The sequence below is a fragment of the Zingiber officinale genome, chromosome 4B (genome assembly GCF_018446385.1).
Source record: "Zingiber officinale cultivar Zhangliang chromosome 4B, Zo_v1.1, whole genome shotgun sequence".
Taxonomy (NCBI): domain Eukaryota; kingdom Viridiplantae; phylum Streptophyta; class Magnoliopsida; order Zingiberales; family Zingiberaceae; genus Zingiber; species Zingiber officinale.
This window is the reverse complement of record NC_055993.1, coordinates 119449705-119472370: the sequence shown is the minus strand read 5'-3', so window position 1 is coordinate 119472370 and position 22666 is coordinate 119449705. Positions and strand designations below refer to the sequence as shown.

At 37.2% G+C, this 22666-nt stretch overlaps 1 protein-coding gene across 1 annotated transcript; it reads right to left on the bottom strand.

Annotated features, from left to right (window-relative positions):
• LOC121977888 (glutamyl-tRNA(Gln) amidotransferase subunit B, chloroplastic/mitochondrial-like) lies at positions 1-2115 on the bottom strand. The gene is made up of 6 exons (XM_042530292.1): positions 2100-2115; positions 1817-2020; positions 1532-1729; positions 945-1013; positions 256-372; positions 1-182 (listed from the first exon to the last, which is right to left on the bottom strand). The coding sequence occupies exons 2-6, from the start codon at positions 2006-2008 to the stop codon at positions 102-104; spliced, it is 657 nt and encodes a 218-aa protein (XP_042386226.1). The 5' UTR covers positions 2009-2020; positions 2100-2115; the 3' UTR covers positions 1-101.
• Between the last annotated feature and the right edge of the window lie 20551 nt (positions 2116-22666).

The window sequence follows — 22666 nt, the reverse complement described above, 5'->3', positions numbered from 1 at the left end:
ATTCTTGTGTTCCCAATTTATTAAAGTCAACTCTGACTTTCTAAACTTCCTTTGCAAGAAAATCTACGAGGCAGATCTCATGACTTTGGGTCTTAACAAAGTCAACTCTCTCCTTTCAATTTGACGCCAAGAATCTTGTTCAAAACCAATGGATTTGCCTTGCCCTTGGATTCCTTCATCACCTACAGAACCAAAAATCAGAGTTTCAGACTGCAGTAAAATCATAGCTTTTCGAAATGTCGCTGATTCATGCACCTGGCCGGCGAAAAACCCCTGCAACCTGGTTTTTCCTGCACGGTACTGTTCGAGCTGCTTCGGATTCGCAGCAAGGACTTTATCAACTAGTGCTTCTATGGCTGCTGGATCTACAATCTGAAATTTCGCATATAAAGCGAGTTATACATTGTGGAAAACAAATTTGCTGGATAACCAGCAACAAGTTCGCGATAATCAGTATCGGTTTTCATGGTTGGAAAAGGAGCACAAACATAGAAAGCTTGGTCTCGTAAATTTTATGATACAAAAGCCTAAAATTGATGTTGCTCACTCCTGTTTAGATGAGTCGGAAGCTATCATGTCTCTTTCATTATGAATTGTTCTTCTGAGACTTCGAAATGGAGTTCTTTCAGCTGTAAGAATTGTTGGACGATCCTTGCGACTTATGATGCTGCTGCTGTTGTTGTTATAACTCAAAGCCATGCTCAGCATATTACCAACTACAACAATTGTTAAACTACTCTATTCGCGGTTAACAGTTTACAAGTTTATCAGCTCCACTATAGTTAATATTTAGGTAGTCAGAAATCTGAAGATATTACTAAGAATTCACTTGGATACCATCAATCGATAAACAGAAGAATCCATGCATCAAATCATCACAATTCAATGCTGAGATCAACAATTATAAATTCAGATGCTTTGCGGACCGGAAATATTAGACTTGCCTGAACTAGATCCTTTTCCTCTATCAGTGACTGGACAGTTCCACCTTTGGCCAGAAGCTCAAAAAGTATCTGTCAGAAAATGGAAAAAAAAAATGAGAATATTTAGAAAAATATGGTATATAATGTCGAACATCTGGTAGGGATGTTTAAGCATATGGTCTATAGCCTTTTCCAAACATTCTACATAGAAGAACTATTAGTTCGTATAGTTTTCAGTCAGGCAAAGAAGAGATATAAAATGCTTTGATTAGCTAAAAAGAACTAACGGCGTAACCCTGAGCTTTTAGAATATACTTGCAATGATGGCATATCGTATCATAATGAAAAAAAAACATAGTAATTGTCGTTTATGATACCATCAATTTCTAGGAGATTTATGACTTCATGATTGTTTCCCTGAAGAAGACTGAAGAATATGCTAACAAATATTAAGATCAGCAAGAAATGTTGAGAGTTCGACAACTTTCTTGATCGCAAAAAATGAGTTGGTTAATTTTACATGTCAACAACTTTAATATTACCAAAACAACCATAACCAGATTATAGAAGGAAATTATCCAGCACACGAAATCCAAACATTGACATACCTCCTTCCCGATCTTCCCACTGATGGTTCCATTTTTTATTGAAGCTATTAATTCAGAAAGCTCAAACGGTGTTAGTTTTATTTCAGTTATTGAAAGTCGCTCATTTTTCAGAAAAGCTGAAATATCTCCCATAATCCAGTTGGCGGCTAATTTTGGATCAGCGCCGTTCTCAAGAGATGCATCAAAAAATTCAGCAACCTGCAAAATTCATAAGTTGTTACTGTTCCTGCAATGAAAGGCATCTGTTTATCTCTGAAGCAACCCGAGATTTTAGCTATTTCCTACATGATTGTCATTAGCTAGAAAGAGAACATCTTGCATTGCGAGACCCATTTTCTCATATCGTCTGCGCTTTGCTTCAGGAAGCTCAGGCAACCCTTGACAAAGTTTGTCGACAAATTCCTTTGTGAGAACAACTTCTGGAAGGTCAGGCTCTGGAAAATATCTATAATCTGCTAGCCCTTCCTTTTTCCTCATTGTAAAAGTTTTCTGGTCCATAAACAGGCAGAATGAAAAAAGAAAAATGAAGATAAGACTCATAATCTGAACTACATGGGGAATGGCAAACCTGAGCACCTTCTTCCCATCAGAGCCGTACCTGTGTACGACGGGCCCTGAAGTGCATACTAAAAAAGTGACTCTTCTGCTATGATAAATAATAATAAAGTTCAATTTATAAATAACATATATATTAAATATATAAATAAATTAAAAATAAATATATTACATCAACAAAAAAATAATAAATATTTAAAATAATTATATAAACACTACTCGTATAGCTATTTTAGAGATAAAAACAATTATCAAATCTGCATAATTCAATTGTCGAACTCTTTCTTTCTCAATAGATAACATTGGTAACCCATTTAGTGTATCCTATAATACTGATACCAATGCGGTAGCCATAGGCAGTAGCAAGAAGACAAGTAGTAACCACCATGCAATTAGGTCGCAGTTTGCATAAGCGACTGAGGTAGCGTGTGACAGCCCCGTGCTATGCAATTAAGTCACGCGAACAAAGGCCAACTGCCAACCCGCGTCGAGTGAGATAGCCACTGTGAGAATCGACGTGATTAGGTCGTACAAACGATCCTTGTTGCATGATTAGGTTACAATTAGTGTCACGTGTTGCAAGACGAAGAAGATGGTCGAAGAAGAAGATTATGATTACCTCTTGTTCTGTGGATCCGTGCCTTAGTAGAAAGAACGCCGAAGAAGAAATCACGTGCAAAGAAGAGCAACACCGAAGAATAAATTATGTGCAAATAAGAGTCATGCGTCAGTGTGTGCCTCAGAACTGTGAGAATAGGTTTAACGGTCATTTAGGGTCCATATCTCTCATTTTTTTAATAAAAAAAATGGGCCCTTCATTGGATTGGGCCCTGAGGCGATCGCCTCTCTGGCCTCATGGAAGTTACGGCCCTGCTTCCCATAGACGAGTTTCTTGGAAAATCTGATCGTTTTGACCTTGACTATGTAGAAGAACCTGTCTCGAGATCTCGTAATCAATGGCTTTATTCATTGCAGAAAACGAATTCATGTTCTTTATTTCTACCTGTCGACAAAGCAAGTAAAAGCTTCTAATCGCTATAAATGAAAAAGGTCTAACTTCTAATCGCTAAATTAATTCATCCAAAGTAATCTTCTAATGAATGCAGGAGAAGACACAATAAGGTCATCAATCATGACCACAGTCAATTTAGCTATAGATATGTAGTCAATTTAGCTATAGATATGTAGAAATTGATACGAGGAAAAGGTTGCCGTCTTGATTAATCCAAAAAATGTGAGTACAGAACTTTATATAGTTAGATTAAAAAACTGTAAACCCTAACTTGAAAAGCTAAAAAGCTAAAAGACTAAATTACTTTAAAGGTTATAAATATATAATTTAACATTCCCCCTCAAACTCACAATGTTACATCTAGAAGTATTAAGAGTTTGTCAGACAAAAAAATGAAAGCGTGAAGTGGAATGAGTTTTGGTAAACATTTCAGCTATTTGCAACAAGCAAGGAACAAAAGGCAATGTGATAATGTCAAGCTGTAGATGATGACAAGTGAGATGACAATCAATCTCAATATACTTCGTTCTTTCATGAAAAACTATATTGTGTGCAATTTGAATGACACTCTGATTATCACAATGGCGGCCAAAGAAAAATATCTATAAGCAACCAACGTAGCCAAACAATCTCACAAGTGGTGGTAGCTATGACACGATACTCAGCTTCTGCAGAAAATCTCGAAATAACATCTTGTTTCTTCATGTTTCAAGAGATAAGAGATTCGTCAAGAAAAATGTCAATCAACATCAGAGTATGCAAATAGCTCTAACGAGAAAGTAGAAGGGAATAAGATACTCTAAAACTGAGTTCCTCGAAGATACAACAACCCAATGAACTATGGTCGGTGCGTGACAAATTGACTAACCATATGTACAACATGCGCAATATCAGGACGAATCACAATGGGATAAACTAAGCTTCTCATAACTGTGTACGGTAGAGGTTAGGATCTAGCAAAGGAAAATCATCTGATGGAGAGTACCGAGCATTAGTCTCAAGAGGAGTATCAACTACCCTGTTGTCAGTGAGGCGTGCACGCTCTAATAGATTAGCTATGTACTTTGACTGAGACAAGAGATAACCTTTTAGCGAAGAGGCGATCTCGATCCCTAGAAAATAACGTAGTAAACTCAAGTCTTTCATAGCGAAACAACGAGCTAATTCAAACTTCAGAAAATAAATTCCATTAAAATCATCATTTGTAATTATCATATCATCCGTATATAAAGACAAAAGTATATGATCCGCATGTGTACACTTGACAAATAAAGCCGAATCATGATTATTGGGATGAAAGCAAAGCGAGGTAATCACCGAGAACTTTACAAACTAAGCATGTAGCGCTTGTTTGAGTCCATAGAGAGCTTTACAAAGCTTGCAAACTTTACCAAGTCGGTGAGCAACTCCGAGAGGAGGCACCATATACACTTTTTCTTAAAGATCACCATTTAAAAAGGCATTGTTGACATCTATTTGAGATATTTTACGATCAAAGGTAACGACAATTAACATACGAACAATAGTCATTTTACCAACAGGGGCAAAAGTTTCCTCATAATCTGTCATACTCCTAAGAGTAACCTTTAGCAACAAGATGAGCTTTGTACCGCTCGACATAACCATCAAATTTAGTTTTGATCTTATAAATCCAACGGGAACCAATAGCGTGTTTCCCTAGTGGCAAGAGGTACCAAATCCCAAGTACAAGTATGATACAGAGCAGTTAATTCCTCGTCCATAGCATTCTGCCAAAGAGAGTTACCAACAGCTTCTCTATAGGACAAAAGCTCAGCAAGATGGTGAACAAAGGTAACAAAAGAAGCAAAGGAACTAGAATAACAAAAATAAGCAAAATCAGGTAGTTTAGTAGACTTACGAGGATGTGTAGATCGACGAGTAGGATTGTCCACAATCTCACGAGGTGATGAAACAGTCGCAGGAGGGGAGGGGGAGGGTGATAACCATGATTTTACTGCATTATTTTGATTCATATACGCATGGTTTGATGTTGATTTCATAGTTTAAATCATGGCTATATCACATCTTGTGCATAGTGTGTATTTTTAGACTTAATTGCAAATTATATTATTTTTGGTGTTATTTGATGCTAATATTTAATTCTTATTTTGCAGGCATCAAAGGATCTTAGATTTGGATATATTTGGACCGAAATTGGGCTCGAATCGGAGTCCAAACAAGAAGATCAAGCTTTGAAGCATTATGGACCGTTCATCAAGAATAGGACAGATCTGAACCATCCGTTGAAGATCTGGCCGATCCAACCTAATGGGGAGCAGATCTAAGCCATTGATGAAGATCCAGAAGTTTTGATCCAGATCTGAGTTCATCCAGCCATTGATCCAGCCGGATTAATCTGGACCGTTCAATGATGACTGTGCAGATCCGGGCCATCCAGTGATGATCTGATCGATCCGACCTACGGGAGAGTAGATCCAGACCCTATATCAACATCAGTACCTTCAGATCGGATTTTGGGCAAACTTTCACCGTTGATTTAGCTCCAAATCAATCCCAGCCGTCCGTTCAGATCCAGATCTGATTCAAAACAGAAGCTACAGTACCCAGCTTCCGTCGTCGATCTCTCCACGCACAGCAGCTTCGTCCCGGCGGCATTTCTTCGGATTTCGACCCCTTTCCTTCTCCAATCAATCCTCGAGCTTCGACATCAGTGAGAGACCTTCACGGCAGCTTCATTCCGGTCATCTGGAGCGATCAGAGGGTGTTCTCTCCGGCGAATTCTGCATTTCTGAGTTTCTCTGTTCACCTCAGATTTGGAGGTGTTCCTCCAATCTGAGACTCCGATTCCCATCAGTGACGCTTGGAGGTGGTCCGCCGGCGTTATTGAGCTCCATCCGACGATCATCCGCAATCCACAGTGCTCATCCCGATCCAGAGTTTCAGATTCACAGATTTCCAGATTTCCGGCCATATCTTAGGTTTAGGGTTGTTTTAGCTCGCCGGGGGTGGTCCGTCGGTGTAGTTGAGCACTCCTTGAGCTGATACGCTGTAAAGAGTCTCCACTGAGGTCCGAAATTGGGTGGTCTCGACTTTGGCACTCTTGTGTGACGGCAAGAGTGTGAAACTTGTATGGATTGGTTGTGAGTTGGATTGGTTAGGATTTATTTCGTTTTGTTATTGTTTTATTAGTGTTCTTATCATTGCAATTTATCATTTCTTTGATTTGTTGAAGTTTAATTCATGTTTGGTAGTTGTTTAATTCTTGTTTGATGCTTAGTTAATTGTTTAGTGTTTAAGTTCTAAGTTAGGGTTTAAATTCTGCTTAGATTAGATTTTATTTCTGTCTTGTAATTTCATATTTAGTTTAAGTGTGTTGATGGATTTATCACAACGTAGTGTGACAATGCGTAATGATTTGTTCATTGGCACATAGTTAGGTTTCATTTATGCATTAGACTAATTTCTTTACCGCTGTACTTTTCATTTGTTAGATTTAAATTCAAGTTTAATTCCCCCCAACTCCATTTTTATATCGAAACCCCCAAAAATAGGAATAAAAAGACAATCCTAAATTACATCATACTATTGGTTCCTCGGATCGATCCTGGGCTCGTTACTACAACATTATTGTTTAATTAAGGGGTTCAGTGAAATATACATTTGTTAATTTGATAAGCCTATTTGTGACATTTAATATAGATTTTAGGCTATACCAGAGGGGCAATGGATGTCTCAAGAATACCAGATTCAGTGAAGCTGTCATGTGGAAGAGTAGTCGTGAGGGAGGCTTCATTGGTGTCGGTACTGAAGGGATCAATGCGAATAAGATCTGCATGAGTCATGTCATGTGGTAGAAGAGGTACGGAGAAAAAAGGAATATGCTCAAGAAATACAACATGACGAGAGACATATAATTTTTTACTGACTGGATCAAAACAACAATATCTCTTGACCAACGCCATAACCAAGGAAGATACACAAAGCAGACCTAGAGGATAATTTATCACGCTCAATGTGTGGTCGAAGAACAAAACAAGTACAACAAAAAATACGTAAAGAGGAATAATCAGGAGCACGACTATATAATTTTTGAAAAATGAGACAAACTTGAATTAACTCCGCCCATGATGACCAGTCATGGCCGATCCCAAGCCTGGATAAAGAATGAGGGTTGCGTTAGGTAGCCAGCGTTAAAACTATGACAAATATTCAATGAATAGATTCATTAAACTATTATGCTAATGCTAGGTTGTTCTCCGGAAGGAACGCGTTGCAGAGTCCGACTATAACATCTCGGTAAGGACTGCTACATCTCCAGAACTCGGGTGTAGTGTTAAATATACAAGAGTTAGCGTTACAGGGTCTGACTGTAACGTCTCAGCTAGGACCGCTACATCTCCATGAGAACTTGGGTGTAGTGTTAAATAAGCAAGAGTTCTCACACCATAGGTTGTATAAGAACAAATATGATAGGAAAACTAATAATCTAAAATTTTGAACATAAAACATAGGAACTCTTACTGATAAATTAATGAAGGTAGTAGATATGATGATTAGAAGAAGAATTAGTATTTTGTGTGTACAAGAGACAAAATGGGTAAGCGAGAAGGCAAAGATGATACGGAACTCGGGTTTTAAGTTATGATACACTGGAAAGAGTAAAGTAAGAAATGGATTGAGTATTATTGTAGATAGTTTGTTAAAGGATGAAGTTGTAAGAGTAGTTAGAAAAGGGAATAGAATTATAACCTTAAGATAATAGTGGCGAAAGAAACTATAAACATAATTAGCGTATATGCACTACAAGTAGGATTAGATGAAGCTACCAAATTAAGATTTTGAGAGGACTTAGATGAAATATTATAAAATATTACACCAAATGAAATGATTTTAATAGGAGGTGATCTAAATAGGCATGTCGAAGTGAAAAATGAGGAATATGAGAGTACATGGGAGTTATGGGTTTGGAACGAGAAATGAGGAAGGAAAAATTATATTAGATTTTACGATAGCATATGACCTTATATTAGCTAATACGTTTTTTAAAAAAAGAGAAGAACACTTAGTCACATTCAAAAGTGGGAATAATAAATTGTAAATTGATTTTCTTATAGTTAGGAAGAAGGATAGAAAGATTTGTAAAGATTGCAAAGTAATTCTTGCAGAAACCTTAACTACCCAACATAGGCTAGTAGTGTTGGATATACGCCTCAAACATAGTATCAATAGAAAGAAAATATATATGATTTCTAGAATTAATTAAGTGGTGGAAGTTAAAGGATGGGAAGCAAAATATATTTAAGGAGAAGGTAGAAGTACAAGGATTAGGTGAAATATACGATGACTCTAATATAACATGGGATAAGATGGTATCAAAGTTGAAAATAGTAGCTAAGAGTGTATTCAGTGAGTCAAAGAAATATACACCACTAAGTAAGGAATCTTGGTGGTGGAATGAGAAAGTACAAAAGAAAGTGAAGGAAAAAATGAATATCTTATAAGAAATTATATATTTGTAAGAACGAGGAAAACTTAAAAAGATATACAATGACCAAGAAAGAAGCTAAGAAAATAGTGACTGAAGCAAACAATGAAACTTTTGAACGATTATATCAAAAATTGGATACAAGAGAAGAGAAAAGAGACATTTATAGAATAGCTAAAGTGAGATGAAGGAAAACAAGATATCTTAGCCAAATAAAATATATTAAAAATGAATATAATAGGGTATTAGTAAACGATGGAGAAATAAAAAAGCGATGGAAGAGGTATTTTCATCGACTTTTTAACGAAGATTTAGGTAACCAACTTAACTTAGGTAATTTAAGTAGGTCAAATGAGTATAGAAATTTTAATTTTTATCGTAAAATTTAAACTTTCTGGAAACAGTCTCTTGCAAAAAAGCAGGGTAAGGCTGCGTACAATGGATCCTTCCCCGAGACTCCGCATGGCGGGAGCTTCGTGCACCGGGCTGCCTTTTTTTTATCGTAAAATTTAAACTTCAGAAGTAAAACAAATTTTAAATGAGATGCACAATGAAAAAGTCGTTGGACCAGATGATATTCCGATAGAGGTATGGAAGTGTCTAGGGAAAAGAGGTATTAAATAACTCACAAAACTATTTAACATGATATTGAAAATAAAAAAAAATGTCTGATCAATGGAGGATAAGTACTCTAGTTCTCTTATATAAGAACAAGGGAGACATACAAAATTGTGCAAACCATAGGGGTATTAAACTAATAAGTCATACTATGAAACTTTGGGAAAAGGTAATGGAAAAAGATTAAGAAAGGAGACCACAGTAACCGAAAATCAATTTGGGTTTATGCCTGGAAGGTCGACAATAGAAGCTATACATCTTCTTAGATAATTAATTAAAAAATACCGAGAGCAAAAACAAGATCTACATATGGTATTCATTGACTTAGAAAAAGCTGATGATAGAATCTCAATAGAAATTATATGGAGAATTCTAGAAAAGAGAGGTGTTAGCGTAACACATATTGAACTAATTAAGAATATGCACGAGGATGTAATGACCATAGTAAAGACTTCAGGCGGAGTAACTGAAGCATTTCCAATAAAGATAGGGTTACATCAAGGATCAGCTCTAAGTCCTTATCTTTTTACATTAATTATGGACGAGCAGACTGTGCACATTCAAGACACAGTACCGTGGTGCATGTTGTTTGCAGATGATATTATTTTTATAGATGAAACACATAAAGGAGTAAATGCTAAACTAAAATCTTGGCGGAAACACTAGAAGGGAAAGATTTTAAGCTTAATAGATTAAATATATTGAATTTAAGTTTAGCAATATTAGAAGTAATGAGGCAATTGTTAAGATAGGAGAGGACGAGTTGTCCGGAACCAAGAGATTTAAATATTTAGGATCATTTTTGCAAAACGATTGAGGGATTGAAAGAGATGTCTTACATAGAATATAAGCAGGATGGTTGAAATTGAGGGAGCGTAAACTTAAAGGTAAGTTCTATAAAACCGCAGTTAGACTTGCTATGTTATATAGAGCTGAATGTTGGGCTATAATTTAAGCACATGAGTAGAAGATAAGAGTTGCAGAGATTAGGATGTTAAGGTGGATGTGTGGACATACGAGGATAGACAAGATAAGAAATGAAAGCATTAGAGAAAAAGTCGAAGTTGCATCTATTGAGGAAAAACTCCGAGAGACACGTTTAAGATGGTACGGATATGTACTTAGACGACCAATAAATGTTCCAGTTAGACGATGTGAAACTATGATAAACATAAATATCAAACGAGGAATAGGAAGACCAAACAATACTTGGTTAGCAACAATAAAATAAGATAAAATTTATTTAAATATAGACGATGATATAGTAGGAGATAGAGCTCAATGGCGTAAAAAGATTCATATAGCCGACCCCACTTAGTGGAAAAAGACTTGGTTGTTGTTGTTGTTGTTGAGACAAACTTGAATTGTGAGAAGTCAAAATCCTATTAATTACATTAGTAACAATAAAAACTACTTCTCCTAAAAAAATACTAGGAACATTCGCAAATAATAAGAATGAGTGAATTGTCTCAACAAGATGTCTATGTTTTCTCTCGGTAACCCCATTCTGTTCAGATGTTTCTCGACACGAGGTTTGATGTATAGTACCTTATGATACAAGTAAACGAGAAAAAACATTAGAAGTGTACTCGCTGTTAGGACCAAAAGTAGCTAGAGGGGGGGGGGGGGGGGGGAATAGCTCGTCGCGTGCCCGTTGTTCGGCGTTGCTTGTTTCTTCTAAGATGTGCAGCGGAAAATACAGAAACAAATCACACAACGCTAACACGGTTGGTTTACTTGGTATCCACCTCACAAGAGGAGACTAGTCCAAGGTGTTGGTGCAACCTTAGGTCAAGGTTGACCTGGTTGACCCGACTCGAGGTGACTTGACTCGAGTTGTATTTTGATGTTTGACTTGGGAAGATTGTCGGTGCAACCTTAGGTCAAGGTTGACCTAGTTGAGTTGCATGTTGATGTTTGACACTCGCAAGAGAGTTCTATTCTTGATGTTTGACAAGAATAGGTGTTTGGGAGATTGTAGGTGCAACCTTAGGTCAAGGTTGACCTGGTTGACCTGATTCGGGAAAAGTCCAAGCAGGGAGCTTGGCACGCGAAAAGTTCAAGTATGGAGACTTGGCACTGGAAAAGTCCAAGCAGGGAGCTTGGCACGCGAGAAGTCCAAGTGTGGAGACTTGGCACGGGAAAAGTCCAAGTATGGAGACTTGGCACTGGAAAAGTCCAAGTATGGAGACTTGGCACGGAAAAGTCCAAGCAGGGAGCTTGGCACGAGGGAAAGACCTAACTGGGATGTTAGACAGGTGGAAAAGTCCTGGTGAGTGAAGCCAGGCAGTAGGAAAGTCCTAACTGGGATATTAGTGTTGGTTGCTACTCGGAAAGCCTAGAGGTTCCACTGTACAAAAATTTTGTACAAAGGTCTGAACCTTTTCCTAGCTACCATGTGTTCTTTTAAATTAAATTTTGGATCGCCTGCGGAACTTAACACGTTTGATCCAAAGCTTAATCTATTCGTTCTTTTAGGTTTTGACTTGGGTCTCCTGCGGAACTTAACACGTTCGACCCAAATCACCTTAAGTTATTAATTCCATTAAATATTAATTTCCATAATTGGTTCCCAGTACTGACGTGGCGAGGCACATGGCCTTCTTGGATATGGGAGCAACCACCACCGACTAGACAAAACCTTTTATGGAAAGATAATATTTAATTTCCTAAAATAACTTTAGGTTAACCGAAAAGAACAATCAAATCACAAGGAAAAAGAAAACAAAAGAACACAACATCGAAAAACATATTCGAAATACTAGAATCGCATGCCTCTTGTATTTGGTATTATTTCCAAAAATAACTAGTATGATGCGGAAAGAAAAATTACTAGTTATACCTTTTAGAAAGACCTCTTGATCTTCTACCGTATTCCTCTTCTAACCTCGGACGTTGTGTGGGCAACGATCTTCCGAGATGAGAAACCACCAAAGCACCTTCTTCTCCTTTCTTCAAGTTTCGCCAAGCACTATGCTTCCAAGAGATGAAGATCTTTTTCCACCAATCAAGCTCCAAGGGATGTAAGCTTTCTCTCCTTCTTCTCCAAGCTAAAATCCGGCCACCACTTGATCTTCAAGGAGGAAGAGAGGTCCGGCCACAAGATGGAGAGAAGAGAAAGGAAGGAGGCCGGCCACACCAAGGAAGAAAAGAGGGAGAAAATAATAGAGGTTGTTCACCCATGAAGGCTCCTCTACCTCCTCTTTTATAATCCTTGGTCTTGGCAAATAAGGAAATTTTAATAAAAACTTCCTTAATTCTTTTGCCATGAAAAGGAAAAATTTATTTTAATTAAAATAATTTTTCTTCTCACTAAAACATGGCCGGCCACTTATTTCCTCAAATCAAGGAGAGTTTTAATTAAACAAGAATTAAAACTTCCTAATTTGTTTCCGGAAATTTATAAAAATTTCTCCAATAATTTTATCCCTTCATGATTGGTTTATAAAAAGGAAATTTAATAAATTAAAATCTTTCTTTTAAACATGTGGATAAAAAGAAAGTTATCTCTAAAAATTAAAAACTCTTTCAATCTACAAATAAGGAAAGATATCAAATCCTTTCTTAATCTTTTGTAGAAACTTTTAAAAAGAGAATATTTAATTTTTAAACTCTCTTTTAAATCATGAACATGTTTAAAAAGGAAAGTTTTCTTAAAATTTAAAATCCTCCTTTAATCAACAAATAAGGAAAGATTTCAAATTTTAAACTCTCTTTTAATCATGTAGATGATTTACAAATAAGGAAAGTTTTTACCAAAAATTAAAACCATCCTTTTAATCTACAAATAAGGAAAGAAATTAATCTCTTCTCTTAATCTTTTGTAGAAAGTTATAAAAGGAAATTTTAATTTTTTTAACTCTCTTTTAAAAACATGATATCCACATAAGAAATAATTTTAATAAAAATCCTTTTAATATTCTAGTGGTCGGCCACCTAAGCTTGGGACCCAAGCTTTTGGCCGGCCACCTTCATGGCTCATCCACTTGGTCTTGGCCGGCCCTAGCTTGGGTTCCAAGCTAGCTTGGCCGGCCCCATTGGATGGGTAAGAAGGTGGGTATGCGGTGGGTATAAATCTCTATATACTAGAGGCTACGATAGGGACCGAGAGGAGGAATTGGTTTTGGTCTCCCGATGAAATTAAGCATCCCGTGTTCGCCCCGAACACACAACTAAATTTCATCAATAATAATTCATTCCACTAAAGAACTATTATTGAACTACCGCACCAATCCCAAATTACATTTTGGGCTCCTTCTTATTATGAGTGTGTTAGTCTCCCTGTGTTTAAGATAACAAATGCCCACTAATTAAGTAAGTTACTGACAACTCACTTAATTAATATCTAGCTCCAAGAGTAGTACCACTCAACTTCATCGTCATGTCGGACTATGTCCACCTGCAGGGTTTAACATGACAATCCATATGAGCTCCTCTTGGGGACATTCTCAACCTAGATCACTAGGACACAGTTTCCTTCTATAATCAACAACACACACTATAAGTGATATCATTTCCCAACTTATCGGGCTTATTGATTCATCGAACTAAATCTCACCCATTGATAAATTAAAGAAATAAATATCAAATATATGTGCTCGTTATTATATTAGGATTAAGAGCACACACTTCCATAATAACTGAGGTCTTTGTTTCTTTATAAAGTCAGTATAAAAGAAACGACCTCTAATGGTCCTACTCAATACACTCTAAGTGTACTAGTGTAATTATATAGTTAAGATAAACTAATACCTAATTACACTACGACCTTCCAATGGTTTGTTCCTTTTCATTATGGTCGTGAGCTACTGTTTATAATTTATAAGGTACTGATAACATGATCCTCTGTGTGTGACACCACACACCATGTTATCTACAATATAAATTAATTGAACAACTACATTTATCATAAATGTAGATATTTGACCAATGTGATTCTTATTTCTAGATAAATGTTTATACCAAAAGCTAGGCTTTTAGTATACACTCTAACAATTAGGCAGTTGGAAAGTCCTGATGAGTGAAGCCAGGCAGTGAAAAAGTCCTAACTGGGATGTTAGGCAGTGTGGAAATCCTGGTGAGTGAAGCCAGGTGGAAAGTCCTGGTGAGTGAAGCCGGGCAAGGGAAAATCCAGATAGATCAAGGGTGATCGGACATCTGGTGTTGAGAAGTCCAAGTGAGTGAAGCTTGACATATGGAGTCGGAGAGGGCTCGGTAGCTCGTTCTCCGAACTAGGTTAGAGAGGGCTCTCTAAACCTAGGAGTTGGATCGGTCTGCAGACCGATCCAGTGAAACTCAGTGTTTCCTGATCGGTCTGGTGACCGATCAGATTCCACTCAGTAGCATACTGTGGAGTTCCTGATCGGTCCCTGAACCGATCAGGCAACGATCAGAAGTGAAGAAAGAAGCTCCTGATCGGTCCAGGGACCGATCAGGTGTATGCCTGATCGGTCTCCACGACCGATTAGGAGACGAGTGCGCTCACGGCTGGGAGAGCTGGGATCGGTCTGGGGACCGATCAGCACAGGGCCTGATCGGTCCCCACGACCGATCAGGCTGAAGCCTGATCGGTCCAGGTTCTAGCCGTTGCGTTGCAACGGCTAGTTTCTTCGCTGTCTTCTTCACAGGTATAAAGGGGTCGAGAGCTGCTGCTGCATTTTTCTTCTTCCTCTTCTTCTCTGCGACAGAACTGCTGTTCTGGTGTTTGAGCTTTGTTAAGCTCTTCTTCGCAAGCTTCGCGTGAGCTTCATTCCACGACTGGATCAGCTGCTGCTGAGTTGCTTGTCGGCATCCGTCCGTGAAGTTGTTGCTTCATCTGGGACTTCAGTCGACAACGAGAAGGCAAGCTAGTGTTGTTGCATTCATATTGTCTTGTATTTCTTGTTGTATCTCGTGTACTCTTTGCTTGCTGTTGCAAGATTTTGTGGCGAGGTTTCTCCACCCAGAAGGAGTATATTTTAGCCGGGTTTCCGGGGATTCATCCACCGACGGATTGACAGGGCTCGTCCACCTTACGGACACGCCGAGGAGTAGGAGTATCATCTCCGAACCTCGTACATCGCTGTGTTAAGGTTTGATATTCTTCCTTTCGTTTCTAGTTTATTTTTCCGCTGCGCTAACGAAGTGTAGGAAGAAACGCGAGCGATTTGGGGTCGGCTATTCACACCCCCCTCTCTAGCCGCGTACAAAAGATCCTAACACAAGGATCCACACCAACACACACACCCTCCACTAACAAAAACTCTCCTTTATATTAACTACCAAGGGCGGAGAAGCCCTACAAGACTCAATACAAGAAGAAGAAAGGGTAGTAAAGAAATACAAGCTTACAAGCTTACAATGAGTGCACAAACCCTAACCCTAGTTTCTTCTTCTTTCTTTGATCCGCCTCTTGACTTGGAAGAGCCTCCAAGAACCTTCAAGAACTGGCGATCTCGAGCTTGAGAAGAGCTGTGGAGGAACTGGTGAAGATCTAAAATGAGTCGGTGAAGAGATGCCGAAGGAATCGTGCGCCTGCGGCTTTTATCGACGCCAACGGTCGGATCCCGATCGATTCGATTATTCCCAATCGATCGGGGAGGCTTTGGATCGATCCACGGATCGATCCAGAGCGCCTCTGTGCTCTGGAAAAATGCCTGGATCGATCCACGGATCGATCCAGCGCTTATCGCACGAAGCAGCTGCGTCCCAATCGATTCACTGATCGATTGGGACATCTGGATCGATCCACTGATCGATCCAGAGGCTTTCTGTTCACTGGGAAAGGTCTGGATCGATCCACTGATCGATCCAGTACTTGGTTTTTGCCCAAAACCAAGTCCCAAACCTCCCAAACCAACATCCGGTCAACCTTAACCTGTTGGTTCGTCATGCCTAGCATCTAGTCACTCCCTTGACCTGCTAGGACTCCCCACCAAGTGTCCGGTCAATCCTTTTGACCCACTTGGACTTTTATCTTCGTGCCAAGTATCCGGTCACTCCCTTGACCTACTTGGACTTCCACCAGATGTCTGGTCAATCCCTTTGACCCATCTGGATTTTTCCTTGCCTGGTTTCACTCACCAGGACTTTTCACCTGGCTTCACTCACCAGGACTTTCACCTGGCTTCACTCACCAGGATTTTCCTCCTGCCTAGCTTCACTGACTAGGTCTTTCCACCTGGCTTCACTCACCAGGACTTTCACCTGGCTTCACTCACCAGGATTTTCCTCCTGCCTAGCTTCACTCACTAGGTCTTTCCTTCTGCCTAACATCCCAGTTAGGACTTCCCAGTCAAGTATCCGGTCATCCTTGACCTACCTGACTCTTCTTCAATCAACCTTGCATTGTCAAACATCGAAACTCAAACCAAGACTCAAGCTTGGTCAACCAGGTCAACCTTGACCTGAGGGATGTTGCACCAACACTCGCTTCCTAAATCACAATGAAAACACTTGATAACAACTGAATGTTGAGTTTTAACAAGAGCTTTAAAATCATTGAATATGCTAAGATAATCATAATTGTTTTTCATAAGATAAATCCAAGCATAACCAGTGCAATCATCAATAAAAGAAACATAATATCTTGATCTCCCTTTAGTAGTAAGGGGGAGAAGACCCCCCCCCATACATCAGAATGAACAAGATCAAAAGAATTATGAGAAAAATATAGACTTTTATTGAAAAGTAACGTAAAAAATTTTGCTAGTTTACAACCACTACAATCAGAAATATTATGACTTTTTAAAGTTCCTAATATTCCAAACGAAGAAAAAATTGTAAACAGGACACTGAAACATGACCAATACAAGTATGTCACAAATAAAAATCAAAAGAACGACTCAATCGAAAAGATGATAGATCGACACTAGAAGCTGCAACTTCTAATACTTGGATCTTATCCAAGGCATAGAATCCTCTATACCACGACCCGTCCCAATCACCTTCTAAGATCACGGGTCCGGCACATAACAATTGGATGAAAAAAAAATGATTGTATATCCAGATTCACACAATTGACTAACAAAAACAAGATTAAATGTAAGACTGGGAATATGATAAATATCAGGAAGAGACAAGCAAGTTGTAACAACAGAACCAACACCTATTAATGACATCAGAGTCCATCAGCAGTCATAATTAATAAAGATGAATTAGAAGACAAGAAGATAAAAGATGACAAGTCAAGTGACATATGATGAGAGGCTCCAGAATCTAAGGGGTTGAAGAGCGACAGGGATCTCCACGGCGAGGGGCGACGGCAGAGGAGGGAAATCAAGGGGTTCGTTGGCAGCGGCACGATGAAGAAGATCACGGTGCTAGTGTGAGGCGCCGGCGCTCAGATCAGAAGAGGGGGAAGAAATTCGGGAGAAGAAGGAGAATAATTGGGAAGAGGAGGAAATCGATCGGGTTGGGGGAGATGAAGATGGGAAGAGGGGAGAAGAAACCGCCTTGTGCGGTTAGGGCACGGGCACGAGGGAGAGAAGAAAAGGAAAAGAAAAAAAATAAAAGGAAAAGAAAAATCAACTTTTCCTCGTTTAAATGGGGTAGCCTAAACAGGCTTTCCCGAGACCGAGTTTTTATCCCCTAAATTCATCCATACGGTCTCCGAAAAATTTCTGAAAAATTTCTAAAAATTTCAGAAAATTTCCTTATCATTATTCACCATTTTTTTCGATATTTTACACACATACCACCCTTGAGATCAACTCCTTGTTCGAGGGCATCGAGTTCTACCCCACGATGACCCGAGCTCGATTTGAGGAGTTCTAACATGGACACATTTAGAAAGTACATAGAGCTAGTGGAGAACTGCTGATGGACGAGCAGTCAACGATGTCTTGCTGTGTTCTTTTAAACCTGAGGTAATTGGAGAATCTAAAGATTTTTTATTAATATTTTTATTTTTATAATTTTTTAGATTTTTTTTATATTTAGAGCGTTTGTGATAATTTTTATTTTTTTACAAGTTAGAATTTTCGATCTATATAATCATCTTGTTAGTTGATGTTAGAAGAAGTTTTTGGATTTATAATATTTTTCGACAGAACATTTTATTCCCTATTTTTAGTATTCTTCTGAATTAACATATTTTAGAAAATTATTTTCGACATTCATATTCGAATCAACGACATTCATAGAATCCGTAGAATAATCACTATTTTACCCAACGTCAGTTTCAAACTATAGTAAAATTATAACTTTTCAACATTATTGTTGATTCATGCACCTGGCCGACGAAAAACCCTTTCAACTTGGTTTTTCTTGCACGATATTGTTTGAGTTGCTTGAGATTATTGACTAGTTGACATAAAATATAATAGCGCTGACGCCAAGCACCCCTCATCGCACGGTGAGATGGAGGTAAATCAGGTATTGAGTAAACCCCTAAATAGAAGGGTTATTTGCCATAATCACGACTTGAATCCTTATCCATTGATGTAAATTTACCACTTGGGATTATTGATTTATTGTAGCAAAAGGTGAAGTAGTCACACACTTTGGGATTATTGATTTATTGTAGCAAAAGGTGAAGTAATCACACACTTTGAAAAAGGTAAATCATGAGGGGTATTTGCCTTAGCATAATGACCTTTTATATGAGGGAGGTTAATCAACTTATACCAATCCATGGGGGCGAGATTATTAACTAGTGCTTCAACGACTTCTAGATCTACCATCAGAAAATTTTGCATAAAAAGCAATTTATACATTGTGAAAAATAAATTTACTATATAACCAGCGACAAGTTCGCTATTCTCAGTTGTAAAAAGAGCACAAACTGCATTTTGGTTAACTGCTAAAAGCCATGCGCGTGACTTCAGGTGGAATAATGAATGTTAAAAATACTTTTTTAAAATTTATTAATTTGAAAGAATATTAAAAAAATAAAGAAATAAACGATACTACGGAAAAATATTATTAATAAAAAAAACTTTTTTTAACATCTTATATAAATTAAAAATTTTAACTGGTAAAAGATATAAATTATCAAAACTATCTTAAATAAAAAAAACTCAAAAATTATTAAAAATATAATTTACTAAAAATATTCAATACATCCTGTTGCATCGATTGTCCTGGGTTGAAAAAAATTCGTTTTCGAAGTTAGAATAGTATAGGTAATAATACAGGAGGAAGATCTTCTGACATCAACTAGATAATTATTTATTGTGGATAGATGTGTGCTAAATATAATTTAACACGTTTGATTACTGAAAAATAAATAACAATTACTTTTCCTATCTCTATCTTCAATCCCTTTAACGATCAAAGTTATTATCTCAAAAGAATCCTCAGAGAATTGTGGTTAATTCTTGCTTTCTTCATATTCTGATCCAGTCTTCCTGTCTCCAATTAGATGATCCATGGCAATATCGATTCGTTAAAGAAATAGATAGAAGAGTCTTTGCTGCTGAGGCAATAATATGATCAGTCGATACCACTTGAGCTAGGTTTTGGTCCAAATAAACTTTAGATTGAGATCTATAGAAATGGCATGCTCTCTCTTCTATGTTGAAGGGTGCTTCACAGTCTTCAAAAGGTTGAGCTTTGTTGCTAGAAATATCTAATTCAGATGCAGAATGCTCAGAATTAGTGACGACTACATTATTTGCTACACTTCTGTTTTCTGAAGCACATTCAAAGTGATCGATCTTGGTGACGCTAGGGGGCTCAAGTTCATCTTGTTGTTGTTCATGTGCGACTTTGGTATGACTTGATAAGTATCTTCTTCACTCTCTTCTTTACGTGACATTTTCTCTTCCAAACCTCCTGTATTTGGTGGTAAATTAGTACTCTTAGCTGGTGCATGTAAGCAATTATTTTCCTCGGCACATCTGAGCATGTCCTCCTTTATATCTTAATCATTTGCACTAATAGTTAGTAGTCATCCATGATTTATCTCTTCCGTGTTGATCTAAAACGGATTAACAAGGAAACTCAGGACAAGCGAATCGCCTTTTACAATATGTAAGCAATTATTTTCCAAATAACTTATTGATGATCCAGGGGCTAGAGATGGAACAATTACTTTGGCAGGTGTCACTGCAACAGTGTGCCTTCAGCTGTTCTTCCTGTTGTATCTCCAGAAGAGATTTAGGTTTGAATTCTGAAGCAGATATCCATGCCCACTGACCTTCAGATTGGAACCCGGTGTAGCAACTATATTCGCATTGGCTTCCTCATCTTTTGTTCCCCACTGGGTAAAGGATTCACATTGAATGCCAGAGGGGAACTTTGAGGTTCAGACATTTCAACAATAAATGCTAGATAAACATCAGTCAACGTTTCAGATTTGTTTCATTGGCATTTACACAATTAGGATACATTGAGAACTTGTATTCTGCCTCAATATATAACTGTTAAATGACCTTTTATTTTTTTCTCTTCATTTTCTTATAATCAATGGTCTTGACTATGCTCTGTCTGTCACCTATCTGTCATGTGATTATCAAAACTACTCCCAACGTGTTGATGCACAGCCTTTGATTTTAGTGACAATCAATTTAACTTTCACATTATCAAACATTTCTTGATAATAAAAAATTTTCTCCATTTTATTAATTCAATCAATAAATTTCTCTTTCCGTAGCATACCAGAAAACTCATGAAGATCAACTAGAAATTTGATATCTCCATACCGTTCCTTTCGATCATGACTTTTCAAAAGTGAAAGCAGAATTAGAATAAGAGAACTTACGACCTTTAAGATCTTACGCTGCTAGATGCTGGGATAACTTTGTGACTTGTCTCTATTGATCTTTAACTATCTTATCTTGGGTGCTACAATCACGGTTAAAGATTTCCAAAGCCAAAACTTGCCTATTACGACTATGTTCACAACCACAACGATCATCCATGAGATTCAAAGAGCTCTGATACCAATTAACGCCAGACTAGGATAGCGATTATCCTGCGAAAAATATTGATTCTGTTGATTCGACTGCAAACGCCAAAAGAATACCAGAAAATAAGGAAATAAATTACTCAAAAAAATATTATTAATCCAAAAATCTCATCTAACATCAATTATTATCAAGAATCAAAACCGTAACATAAAAATGATAAAAATTACTAAAAATATCCTAAATAAAAAAATATCTAAAATTATTAAAAATAATAATTTACAAAAATAAATAAATTAAATCCAACGAACAAACTGTATTATTCTTGTGAGTCTTCGAAATGGAGTTCTTTCGGCTGTAAGAATTGTCGGAAGATACTTACTGCTTATGTTGTTGTTGTTGTAACTCAAAGCCCTGCTCAACATCTTAACAATTCTACAACAAATGCTAAACTACTCTATTCGCGGTTAACAGTAATTTACGAGTTTGTCAGCTCCACTACAGTTAATACTTAGGTAGTCAGAAATCTGAAGATATTCCTAAGAATTCACTTAGATATCATGGATCGATAACCAGAACTCTAGAAGAATCCATGCATACACCAAATCATCACAATTAAATGTTCATGTCAACAATTATAAATTAAGATCCTTTGCGGACTCGAAGTATTAGACCTGCTTGAACGGCTGAACTCGATCCTTTTCCTCTACTAGTGACTGGATATATAATTTACTGATATTATCTCTCAAATGGGATTGAAGTCTCCGGTCGTGACAAACACTTTTCTCCATTAAGGACGCTCCTTTTTTTTTTTGTTTTTTGTTTTTTGTTTTTGGTGTTGAGATGTATAATAACTCACAAGGAATAAAAGGAAAAAATAATTGATTTATCATTCTTAACAATTGAGCAGGAGCAATCTATTTTCCCTAACTGTGGTTGTAGTTGGTAGCGAGGTAAATCCTCGTGCTTATCCATTGCCATTGTTTTTTTGTACCATTATAAATTTTTTATGATTAATTTGATATTGTGGTAGGGTTTGACAATTGAAAGTTGGGGGTTAATTTGCCGAGTGTTAATTTCTAATATTTTAGATGCTTTGGTATACTATAAGTTCATTTAACATTAATTTGTTTGGATGGTGTAAAAGTCAGAATCAGTTAATTACTTTGATTCGTTTATAGGCGTTTTGGAGATATTGTTTAATATTTGCTATCTTAGTTCTTGTTATGTATTAGTAGTAATAACAAAGTGAGCAACAAGACAATTATAAAAGAGAACAAAAGCGTGTGCGTGAACTTGTACATCCTGAGATGTATTAAAATGCATAAGAACAAATAATATAACAAATTTATTACTTATACTACTTTGAATTTTTTAATAGAACTTTAATTAGAAATATAATGGTAACTAAAATAATTAAATGATGTTTTTATAAAAAATAATAATGCATAAATTACAGATATTTTAAGCATTGGATTTGGAAATTTGTGGTCTGTGGCGTTAGCGACTGACTTAGATTTAATTAATACCCACTCCACTCACTGTCATGGTGAGCTGTAATTTATAAGCAACCATTTTAATAGTCGATTTAATAATAATCCATAAATAAAAAAAAAAAAAAAAAAAAAAAGGAAGACTTCAAAGTCGTCGCCCTG